Source organism: Onychomys torridus, chromosome 23 (genome assembly GCF_903995425.1).
Source record: "Onychomys torridus chromosome 23, mOncTor1.1, whole genome shotgun sequence".
Lineage (NCBI taxonomy): Eukaryota > Metazoa > Chordata > Mammalia > Rodentia > Cricetidae > Onychomys > Onychomys torridus.
Genome location: NC_050465.1, coordinates 52,608,799 through 52,621,992, shown reverse-complemented (window position 1 = coordinate 52,621,992; position 13,194 = coordinate 52,608,799). Strand labels below are relative to the sequence as shown.

At 36.5% G+C, this 13,194-nt stretch overlaps 1 protein-coding gene across 1 annotated transcript in view; it reads left to right on the top strand.

The window, feature by feature from the left end:
- Window positions 1-13,194, top strand: part of Erbb4 (erb-b2 receptor tyrosine kinase 4) — a 1,064,935-nt gene that overhangs the window by 882,380 nt on the left and 169,361 nt on the right. Inside the window, exon 20 of the mRNA XM_036172732.1 lies at window positions 9,172-9,357. Within this exon, the coding sequence (XP_036028625.1) occupies window positions 9,172-9,357 (186 nt within the window). The remainder of the gene's footprint in view (window positions 1-9,171; window positions 9,358-13,194) is intronic.

The window sequence follows — 13,194 nt, the reverse complement described above, 5'->3', positions numbered from 1 at the left end:
GGAAGAGATATGACTAGCTCTCCCTGGGCCTAAATAGGCCTAGCGTACTGACAAGAAAATTGTGTGTGGAGGGTTTTTAGAATTTCTCTGTCTGCATTTGTAACAACCCTGCTAGGCTTTGAAAGATCAAGAGCCCATTCACCTCACCAGTTTCAGATGCTCAGCAAGGCCTTTGCTGCTTATCGATTTCACTCCCTTAGCTGCGGTTGGCTTAATAAAACACTGCATCGTAGGTAAAATTCTAAGTGTCCGCTGTGCACTGTGATAAGTTATTTGCCTATATCATTTAGCTAGTGTATATCCTATGCTAATTACTAAGTGATTAAAAGTGTCTGCCTTGTTTAAATTAGACTCTGAGTACATCCATGTTAAAGGAGATTCATTAGGAACGCCTGTTTTACAAGTGTGGATAAAATCCAGGCAACAGCACATAGCCTCACTTTTTCTTCTCAGATCAGTTGTTTATCTGAAGTATGGAGAACAATTCTTATTCCTCCTGAAGGTCTGAAGGGAGCAGCAACTGCATTAATGTCTTGTGTTACAAATGACCACAAACTCAGGAGTTTCAAACAGTAATATTGATGCTTATCACAGTTCTGTAGACTAGACCGCTGATGTGATGGTGGTAGTTAGGACTACCCACATTCCTAATGCTCTGCTTATGTTGGCTTCTTGCCTCCTCTGGCTTTGGGTACCAGGAGGTATTCTATAGCTTATGGTTGCATCCCTCCAACTGTTTCTTTTTCTTCTATTTGTCTTCTGCTTCTGAGTTTTCCTATCCCTTTGCCTCTCATCTAGGGATGTGTTGATTTTGGAATCTCCATTTATAATGAGATGATCTTTATAATTGTTTTTTTTTAAAAAAAAAAAAAAAACACCCTAACAGTCTTACTTCTATACACCTTTTCCCAAATCAGCTATTATTCCCAGATTCCTGGGATTAGAGTTTGATGATAATATCGGACATGGAAATAGATGGATGTTGGTCACATATAGGTATGTATTTGTACTCAGTGCCCTAATTTCTCATTTCACAAATAAGCAATGTTAATCTAAGATATTTGTGTAGCATGACTATCAGAAGAATACCAGCATACACATATTGCATAGTGAGTTGGAGAAATGAAAGAATTTTCCCAAGGGATTTTTTTAAGACATGCATGGGAAGGCTTAAGATACATGAACAATATTTGTTAAAGTACCCCAAGACTATGACAACACAGGTAAGCCTGAATGAGAAAGAGGAAGGTTGCCCTAATGACATCACGTGAGTCCTTTGTTTGAGAATTTCCCCTCATATCTTCTCAAGTCTTCAATCTTGGATTGCTGTTTTTCATTGGCTGAACCAACATAAGAGGCAGAAAACATGGTAGACAGTTGCCATCCATTCAGCCAGTCTCTTGGAACACGTGGAAGAATAGGAAAGGGTAGAGAGGGAATTAGAGGGACAAAGGGAAGTATAGGGGGCATTCTCTCGGACCATTTGTGTCAGAGCAGGTAGGACAGCCTAAACAACATCATTCTGGTCTTTATTACAACTTTCACCACGTTCAATATAACTCTACAAGTAGTTATTCAGTTCCTAGAATATTAAGATTTCCCATGTAGCTTTGTAAAAACAGCCAAGGAAATTTTTTTTGGGTAGGGTAAAAAAAATAGACTGTTTTTTAAAACCAAAGAAATAAAATCACGCCAGGTGGTGGTGGTACACACCTTTAATCCAAGCACTCGGGAGGCAGAGCCAGGAGGATCTCTGAGTTTGAGGCCAGCCTGGTCTCCAAAGCAAGTTCCAGGAAAGGCGCAAAGCTACACAGAGAAACCCTGCCTCGAAAAACCATAAACAAATAAATAAATAAACAAATAAACAAACAAATAAATAAATAAATAAATAAATAAAATGAAATCACAGTTGAAAGGTTTCTATACCCCAATATTAAGCCTCTCTGCCTACTGAATAATCCAAATCAAACCGAATCAAACTGAATTAAGAATTAAAAGTCCAGGTTTAATGGGTAAAATATTCCCAGATGAATTTTTGCCCCCCAGAGAGAGGACAGGGAGAAGAAACTGGAAAACCACATGGGCATTCTCTGGGGGACAGTTGAAACACCCTGTGGGTGTGGTCTTGAGCGTCTCTGGAGGAGAGCCGCCCTGTGGATGGTTTTCTGAGACAGGGCAGGGATTGGAGAGAGGGAGATGGGGGGGAGGGGCTGAGGTGAGACTTCCACCTGAACTCAAGCACCAGTCAAAACAAAAGTGCTTGCAAGAGTGTAGATTCATGCTATACTGGGACAAAAAAATATGACAGGTAGAGTAAAATGGGAAATAATAGAAATTTAAATGCCAAATACAAATTTTTAAAGCCAGTTGTCAAATGCGAATCTAAGATATTAAAGTGCAATTAAAAATATTTATGCTATCTACAAAACAAGCAAAGTGTATCATGCAAGCCATATCTGTAAATAAATTAATTTATGCCTTACATTTGACAGAGGCATCTGACATATAAGTTGATTTTTAAGATACAGTAAGTAGGGAAGGGGAAATACTAAGAATTTTCTTATTTATTTGTCAAATTATACTATATCCTTACTATAATCATATATGATAAAAAAGGATTTCTTGATAGAACAATGAAAAATATTAGATTACATTACTGCTTTCAAGAAACAATAGGCGATTATAAACATTTAGCAGATAATTCTAAGTAAATGGATGTGCGTTGAATGGAGGTGCACATGTATCAACACCTGTCCATGTTTGTTCAGGAGTGGCAGCTAAAATTACAGGAGTGGGAAAACTCAGGCTGAGGGTGCAGCATAATTCTCATGTTTACAAGGGTGAACATTTAGACCATGATGAGGATGTGCCCTTGTTTTCTCTGTGTGAGACAATGATATGATTTTTATTCCTTCAAATTATTAAGTCTTGTGAAACTTGAATTGGTCCCAGGTGTTTGGACAGTTCCACCATCATCGTTGTGCTGGTTTGAGTACAAATGGCTCCCATGGGCTCGTATATTTGAATACTTGGTCCCTAGTTGGTGGAACTCTTTGGGAAGGATTAGGAAGTGTGGCCTTGTTAGAGGAGACATATCATGGGGGTGAGGGTGGAGGAGCTTTGAAGTCTAAAAGACCCACTCCATTCCCAGTGTTTCTCTTTCTTGGCTGTTCCTGTCACCATTCCATTACTGTGCTATCACAAACTCTAACTTTATGAAACTTTAAGCCCAAAATTAAATTATTTCTTTTGTAAGTCGTCTTGGCCACAGTGTCTTATCAGAGCAATTAAAAAAAAACCTGAGATGGTTCTTACTTTTTTTAAATTTCTGCCCCAGAGAGGTTGGAGTACAGATCTGTATGAATACACAGGATTGAAAATAAAAGCCAAAAATATTAAAGAAAAAGCATTGAATCATTTCCAAACTTGAGATAGGAGAGGAAAAAGTAGATATCCATATTTGTAGTAAGAATAATTGTGGTGAAGACTTAAGGTATAATTAAAGAAATGATCAGCTACAGAGGTGTGATGAAGAAACGAAGTGACCAGTGAGATAAAACGACTCAAGTTAAAAAAAAAAATAAGAACAAGAAAAAAGACCTCTTGACTTTTGTGAAAGGACACATTTAATGATCTTACCAAGAGCAATTTTAGTGTTAACCACATAAGGAGGAAAACCAGCACTCTCAAAATAGCAGGAACATAAAGTGATGTGCTATAACTGAGAATATCAAATACTTCTAACACAAACATAAGTCAACTATGAAGGAGCTTTCATTCTTGAATATGGGCCACTTATACAAGCTTACAGGTACAGTGAAAGGGCCAAAAGAAGTGAAGATGAAGTCATGCTACAGACAAATAATGAAATTAGATCTCCAGGGAACGGAGCATAATGGTGTTCAATATGGTTTGCATTCTAATATTTAGATGACAAAAAGATTGTTTTCTGCTCTGAAGTAGAGTCTACATTTAATGAAATAAGGAACCAATAATAAACTATAAACAAGCTATTTTTAAGGGGGATTTGAGGCAAATCCCCATGAACCTCTGATTTTTCTCTAGCATTATTTGAATGTTCAAATGTGGAGAAGAAAGGGGTTGCCTTCAGCCAAGTAATATCCAAAGGAAAACATCAAAGAGAGAAATGATATGATAAAACAAAAGGTTTGTTATACTCTCAAGTCAGGATATAATAGAGGTAAATGAAGCATAAGGAAGCTGGACAGTAACATATTTATGAGAAAATCCAGTCTTAACATCATAGCAAAGCCCTACATAATCTCAAGCGCAGCTACCTTTTCACCTCATCTCAAACCTTCACTTAGAGCTTTGCCAAACTCCATGCATATGAGACCCTCAGAGTGTCCAAATATACCAGGCTTTCAGGTATTGTTGGGTATTATTGCTTTTGTAGTGTTGCTATATCTGACTTAGTCTTCAGAGCAGATTTCCTTAACTATCCCCATCTAAAGCGGGCTCAGCAGACACCAGTTTTCGGTCTAGTATAGTAGCCTCTTTCCTCTATGTCGTTGTCATAAATTATAATTATTTGGAGGCTTATAGAAATTTTAAATTGTTATTTATGTTAAGTGTGGATGCACTTTCCTGTCACACATCTAATCACAAAATCTTCAGGCTATCAGTGGACAAATTTATGGAGCTGGTTCTGTGTTCCTGCTTTTTATTTCAGGTATGAATTCTAGGGATTGAACTTGGTTCGTCAGAATTCAAGTGCTTTTATTCTATGATCCATTCCGCCAAACCCACATGTTTCTCCTTGTTTTCCTGATTTTTGAGTGTATCACCAGTGGAGTAAAAATTTCATACATGTAAATGGCATAGTAGACTCAACATCATTCACAATACAAATATAGTGGGTCCTCAGTAAATATGTTTAGTCAAGTGATGTGTCACCAAAAGACTAAAGAGATCAATTTAGGGTGGAAGAAATTCACTGTAACAAGTGAGGCAGAAAAATGTAAAAACCACAAACAGAAAGTAGAATTCTACATTGTGTAAAATTCTTCACTGATGCCTTCAAGTGGTATAGTGGTGAATGCTGACTGAACGTAATAAATGGCTTCTGGATGAATGAATAATGCAGTATAGAAACTATTGCCTTCATGGATTGGAAGGTCCTTAGACTTAATTGTTTATGTTCTCAAAAGTGATTATGGGGTAAGGTGAGCCTCATGGAAAACTAAAAATGATAACTTATTAATTCAGCCTGTCCAAACTGCTGGCAACTTTCTTCCACTTATAAGTTCTTATTTATTCAAGACATGAAGGAACCTGTGTAGATTTCATACCTTTTCTTCATTGGGTACCATTTGTGACATAATAGCTGTATATAACATTAGAGTAGATGAGGTACTTTATTCCAGGTTCCTCATTGTGTCTAAACTTAATTTCTTAGTATTGTCCATCCCTGTTATTTTCATTGTCTTCAGGGGCATCATCTGTCTCCAGCATCCACAAACCTGCTGATCTTTGCATTGCACATCCACATTTTCTCTATCTGTTGATTTTCTCTGTAACCTTCTGTCTTTCTTGTCACTAATGGTGATGCGATTTTCTCCATTTGCCACTGGAGGGTATTGAATTAATGATCTATAAACGTAATGAAACGGTGAAAGTTTGGCTGAAGTAAACATGTTTCATTTTTAAGCAAACTAGCCCAGAAGTATCACTTGGCTATGTGTTTCTTTATTTTCTTTTGTTTTGTGTGATACAATCAGACAAGTTCAAGTGACAAAGTACATATATCTGCTGACTGAGAAAGTAGTGCCCCAGTGTGAAAAACAGTACTGCTCACCTTTATTGTTAAATAGCTGTGTCTTCCTTTCAGGAGAAAAATAGAGATACAAATAACATGGCTACAGACTAATGTTGCACTTCCTTCAGAGCTCTGTGTGTCCTAAAGTCCCTTGGTGTTTTTGTTTTTGTTTTTGTTTGTTTTTGTTTTGTTTTTAAATGTTCTTATTCAAAGCAGATCTCGTTATCGAGAAAAATATCCCTGTTTTAGAATTTCCCACCATGCACCTTTGGTGGTCTCCCTCATTTCCAATGGGAAAACTCTTTACCCACAAGAAAAAGAAAATTTACAAGGCCATAGGAAAAACAAAGGCAGAATAATTTTTAATTTCTTGAAAATTTTTAGGTAATGTACCTGTCGAGTTATATTTATCCCATTGCCCTTTGGTGGCATTTTCCAGTGGTATCAGATAAGCTCCAAAATTGCTTCTATAGTCACCAGCAGAGATAAGAAACTGAGGACATTATTAATTTAAAAACTGAGTAATCTATTGAACACAAACACTCCCTGATTAAAATATTGGGATTTCTCCCCACTTCTCAAGCCTATTTATTGCTTTAAATGAATCCACATTCCATTTTCTTTATCTATTCCCCTATCCTCCAAAAAGCCATCTGCTATTTCCTTTATGAAAAAATAAAACCTACAATTAGTGTCTTGTTCATCTTTTCTTTCTAAAAAACAAAAGCAAAGAAAAAGGAGAGAGAGAACAATTATGCAAATTCTCTGCAATTTAGTTTCAAATACTCTTTGTAGTGTGATGAGCAATTTTCCTTAATACAAACCCAGCTTTTTTGCCAAGACTTACTAATAGATTTTTTTTAAAGAGAACTTTCAATTTTCACATGAAAAGTCATCTAATGTAAACTTTTCAAATGTATGTAGAGAATGTCATTAACATTATTCTTTGAATTATAGAAAGAAAAACAGGCATTTTATGTATTTTATCCTTTGGAAAATAATAATTGCATAGTGGTTCTTCTACCTTAGGCATCAGCGATCTTTCCACCTTAGGAAATGCCTATAATGTGTGCTGCACTAAGTCAGAAAGCCGTTCGCTTTGTCCTCCCCTGAAGTATATTATCAGGGATGTAGTTTACCTATGAGCATCTATTGTTTGATTCTATTTGGTCCTCAGTAACTAATGTGTAATTTGGCTTGATTCATTCCATTATGGCTAATGTGAGGTGTTTGAAGCTGTCTTGCTAACAAGATAAATGTCTACAGTGTAAAGTCCTGATGAAACTTTAGGGGAAAATTGACAATATTTTTGCGTCCTTGGACACAAAACTGCACAAGTAATCAGAAAGTATGTTGTAAAACTGGTCCTGCTACTGACAAGGCCAATACCTTGGAAGAATAAAGCATTGAGACTCAGTTTCCTATTTGTTTAGCGAAGAAAGTCTATTTCTTTTAACTAATCACATGGTCAAAATTAGGATCAAACAATGGTTGTAACTGTTGCTTTTGTAATGATTATAGAGACTCACCTTGATTTAAATGTGCCAGGGGATCTCAAAGGTTCCTGGTTTCTACACTAGCTTCTTATATCTGCTGGCTACGTTTCCATACCTACAAGTCATACTTCTAGACTTAATTTCCTACCTAGGAGTCTGGGAAGACTGTACAAAACCTAGTAATCCTAACACATAGGAAAAAAACGGGATCCATCAAGAGAGTAAGAAGCAGAATATAATCGGTATAAATGTAACTTAATTAGCCATCCAGCATTTCATATCAATTAAATATCTAACTTAATGTATAATTAATTATGATATTTAATCTGAGTAGATATTTTTACTCAGTGTTTGGTGCATTGTATATTTGAGACATGTATACATGTATAATTTGGTGGAAAAAATCTTCGGGTTTATATTATGAATAAAGCCGGTTGATACTACATAAATTAATATAATAATATTAAATTCAGCTGACCTTCAGATTTGTAAAATATTTATAACGACATGGCTTTATTTCAAATGTTTGCTGAGCTCCACAGTAAGTGACACCAAATTGTTTTAACCTTGTAGATCCACACAGGGCCACATGAATTTTTCCGTGGCTCACCAGGTTCCTGCAGAAAAAAGGGAACAGTTAGTTGAAGGGCTTACTCCTCTCGGAAGACAGAAGTAAAACAGAGAATTCAGCTTCTGCCACAAAATGTGTAACACTAAGCAATGGTTTGGGACAGGATGATCCATGTCCCATCACTGCTTCCGCTTTTGTAGAATGTTCCTCTGCCTGTTGTCCTGATAGTTAAATCCACAGTCCTTTCTGATATGCCACCACAAAGGATAGAGCCAGATCTGTAACCTCAGTGCTCCTAAGTGAGCCTTGAAACAGTTCTACTGAAATCATATCTGTTAGTCATATATTTCATACTGTAGTGTTAATATTTATAATAACTTTAAATTAGAGGCTAATTATAGGATGTACTATGTAATGTAATAAGGCTATATTCACATCTTCTTTAATTGAATATCAATATGAAATAAATATGGACTTGGTTTTCATTTCATCAAATGAAGAGATTGATCCAGGTGAAATTTTGTTGTTTCACTTAGCTCTCAATCTCTATAGGTTTATGAGTGGGACATCTCTTTAATTTTTTTTAAAAATGAAACACCTTTGAGTAAACATAAAAATAATGGAGCAAGAAGCCCTTTAAAATCCCCATTCTTCTCTATTAATCAGCATTGGACATATTGATTATAATTAGTTATTTACAGTTTTAGAATTTACATATGTTATTTACATATGCTAATTCTACATGAATAATGGGTAAGTTGTTAGGGTCACCTTATTATTCTTGGGAATAACTACATTTGTATGGTTATTATTTTCTAGAGATAAGATTAAAAATTAAAAGTATCTGGTGTAGTGTTCATTTTTAACACAATTGGCAGAAAATAAATATTATATTGTTTATGCTATAAAAAGTAAAATACAGACTCTGATTTACTAGGTAGTGCTCTATAACAGCACTCACCTTGTGGTAGAGACCATTTACTGCTTAATTTTATTTAACTGTATCAGTCTAAGCATGAAATAATTTAATAAATATATTTACATTGTTAATTGAGTCTACTGAATAATTTCTTTGAGGCTGGGTCTCTCTGTATAGCCCTAGCTGGCCTGAAACTCAGTGTGTACAATAGGCTGACCTTAAACTTACAGAACTTCACCCACCTCTGCTCCCTGAGTGCTAGAATGAAAGGCATAAGCACTCTACCTGGCTCGCTGAGTACATTTTAGAATCCATTGTACACGTTTCATCCAGTGTAAGTATTGAAAATACTGAGGAATACTGAGTTGAAATGATCGAATTATGTTTTTTGTTGTTGTTGTTACAGGAGGCTCTGATCATGGCAAGCATGGATCACCCACACCTAGTTCGCTTGCTGGGTGTGTGTCTGAGCCCCACCATCCAGCTGGTTACCCAGCTGATGCCCCACGGCTGCCTGCTGGACTATGTCCATGAACACAAGGATAACATAGGATCACAGCTGCTGTTGAACTGGTGTGTCCAGATTGCTAAGGTAAGTGCTGTCATTTGCTATGAAAATGATACTTGGGAGTTATTTCCTGATCTAGGAGAATCTGACAAATGAAATTATGCCATGCCTTTTAACCTCTTAATATCAATAAATTCTATTGATATGTTAAATAGCATATTATTGTAAGTACTTCAATGTGGATTGCGGATCGAGCACATAATCTACTTATATATATTTGTGTGGATTATTTTTCCAACATACTCAGATTGACTAGATACCAAAACACATAGCACACTAGTCAGGGGCAATAATTAATGGTCTAGACTTGTTTGACTTTTTAAAAAACAGTAGTAAAGTTAGCAAACAAAATCAAGAAAATAAAGATTCAATGTCATGATTGTTCTGTCTTATTTTGGTTTTATTAAAATAGTCTGTAGAATTACCGGCATTTTAAATGGTGGGTTTAATGGTAAGCACCTCCACACAATGAGCCATCTCACCTGCCATCCTACAGCTTTAAACTTCGTTGCTGCTGTTGCTGCATCTGGGAAGCCCACTATTGAGTACAGGCCAAGAATTTTCATAATCCTGAGACAGTCTTCAGTGCTGCTAGGGCTTCTGCTACATTATTGTGGGCTTTATTCCTGGTGCTCTATGAGTTTGCAATTTTATCAGCAGAAAATTCCCTGGTCTTTCATGTTAGGTTGGAAACCATTGGCATTAGTGGTGATTATCAAAGCGTGTCTGTCAGTGGAGGGGCTGGAGAGACAGCTCAAGAGTTAAGGGCTCTGGCTGCTCTTCCAAGGACCTGGGTTCCATTCCCAACATTCACATGGCTGCTGGTGCTTGTAACTCCAGTCCTAGGAGATCTGATGCCCTCTTCTGGCCTTTGCAAGCACTCCATGCATATGGTGAACAGACATACATGTAGGTAAAATATACTTGGATGCATAAAAATTGATTAAATATTAAAAAGAAATGAGGCACCCTCCTCATGATTGTGTGTGTGTGTGTGTGTGTGTGTGTGTGTGTGTGTATACATATATAATTGCCAGTTTTCCCTGGTACCTATCAGTCACTTTTGCATGGATGCAACCCAAATACTTGAGAAAACAACTTTAAAAAAGGAAAGGCATATTTTGATCAGCGATTTCAGAGATTATGCAGTCCTTGGCTCCACTGATTCTGTGCCACTTATAAATCAGATCATGAGTGATGGTAGGAACATATGTTAGAGGAGGCTGTTCGCCTCATGATGGACAGGAAGCAGAGAGCTAGAAAGGCACTGGGGACCAGGTAGAACCTTAAAAAATTGCACTGAATGATCTCCTTCCTCTGGGTAGACCATTCCTCCTTAGGTTTCAACAACTTTCAACATAGTGCCACCAGCTGAAGACCAAGTATTCAGCACACATGTCTGTAAGAGGCATTTCATAGTCAAAGTAAATTAGCACCTTTCAAGGTGATTCTTAGATTGTAAATTCTTCAGAAAAGCAATGGAAATAAAAGACACTTGACTCCTTTAGCAATTAAAATTAACTCGTGATATGTTCAACTGTTGTAGGTATGGTTTCCATTGCTGTGTAAAACACCATGACTAAAAGCAATTTGGGGAAGAAAGGGTTTATTTCGCAACACAGCTTATTCATCCTTCACTGAGGGATGCAAAGGCCACAACCTAAAGGCAGGAACTGGAGCAGAAGCCATGAATGAGTCTCTTGGATTGTTCACTTTGCTTTCTTTACAACCCAGGACCACCTATCCATGGGTGACACCACCCGCAGTGGTCTTTGCACCCCCCCTCCCCAATCACCCATCATTCAAGAAAATGTCACACAGGTTATTCCACCAGCCAGTCTGCTAAGGACATTTTCTCAGTTGAGGTTCCCTCTTCCCAAATGATTCTAACAAGTGTTGAATTGACATAAAACGAGCCAAAATGTAACCCAGGTGCTTTAGAGTCTGCTTTTGATAACAGATGATTTCAATAATATTTTTTTCTGATAATTGATTCCAGCAGGTATGTCTTCTGGGAAAACTTGCATACATAAGAAGTCTGCATGATTTTTAGATGAGTTTAGTAATTACACAATTGTTTTTTTTGTTTTATTCACCATTCTTTGTTTATCTCAATACTTTTTATGTCCATATCACGTTCCTAATTAAAGCTAATGGAATCTGATTCTCTATGTTCCATAAAAACTAGTAGTTGAGCTTTTCTTTGTTTTTGTATGTGGAGTGAGTTGGTAGGAGGAAAAACAGGAGGAAGATATACCTCTCTTGATTAAAAAAGATGATTGGAGCTGGGCAGTGGTGGCACATACCTTTAATTCCAGCACTCAGGAGGCAGAGGCAGAGGCAGGCGGAACTCTGTGAGTTTGAGGCCAGCCTTTTCTACAGAGTAAGTTCCAGGAAAGTCTCCAAAGCTCCACAGAGAAACCCTGTCTCAAAAAAACAAACAAACAAACAAAAAACAAAACAAAAAACAAAAACAAAAACAACCTAAATAAATAGACAGACAGATAGATAGATAGATAGATAGATAGATAGATAGATAGATAGATAGATAGATAGATAGATAAATTATTGGAAAGAAAAGTAGAGTTCTGGGTGAAAGAATCCATTCCTTCTCTGTGCACAGATGTTGTCTTCCTAAGGATTAAATGTATAAAGTAGCAAAGTCTTTATTTATTTTAATTCTTTACTCTTTTCAATTTTTCTCCAACACTAACATGGAGTAACAGGAGAATGTAGCTTCTCATTGATCCAACCATTTACTTTTGTATGAATGAAAATGAACTTCAACTCTGGAGGTCTGAAACAAGTTAAATGCACGCACTGGTGTTTGACATTTCTGAGACCTTTCTATTTAAGACCAAATACTATGTGCATATAAGACCACATTCATTGTATATAAACTACCAAATCAAAAAATTGTGCCCTGTTGATCCACTTAATATATTAAGTGACAACTAAGGTTATTTAGAGGTTTATGAATGTCAGTTGAATGAGTGAGTTCTTTCATTGTGTTGTGACAGAGAAACTTGTATTTCATAAAGGCAGAATAAAAGACAAAATGTTAAATCACAATTCATATCATTGGTGTTACAACTAAGCTCTGTATCATGACAGTGAAAATCCACTATTAAAAGATGAAATGAAAATTTATTTTATAGTCATTTGTGCATAAAAGAATGTCAGCTTATTATTTATTATTTGACTGACATTATTTAAATTAGAATACATATATTCAAGTGAAGTCTCAAATCTTTTAAGAAAATCAAAAGTTGATTGTAGTTCAGCAGGAGAAGTTAGGCCAGGGTACATACCTCCAGGAATGCTTCAGAATCATTACAAACTAGACTGATGGTGAAAACTGATTTTCAAAATATGCATGCCTTCAGTTTTGTCACAGATACTCACTGCTCAATATATTTTGCCACTGCAGTGATTTTTGGTCTCTGTATATTTCTCAGATTTGAATTACTTAATTAAAAACCACACATTAAGTAGATTTTTCAGGGTTTCCCCTAAAAACAGAACTAATAGGTTAGATATTGATACAGAAAGAGTTTTATTAGAAATAAACTATTTGTGATATTATGGAATGATGAGAAACCTGGAAATGGAGGAGAGCCAATTCTATAGCTTTAGTCCCAGTTCAAACATCTGAGGCCCACTGTGGGCATGCATTCCAACCCAAACCCTGTAAGATCAAAGTCACAGGAAGGTCAATGTTTGGGGGATTAAATCCAAGTCTGGGTATAGGAGAGAACCAATTCTTTAGTTCAAAGGCGATCATGCAAAAGGAGATTGTCCCTTCTCAGAAGTCAGGCTTTTTATTTTATTCACATCTGTAACTGCCTAGATTGACCCTTC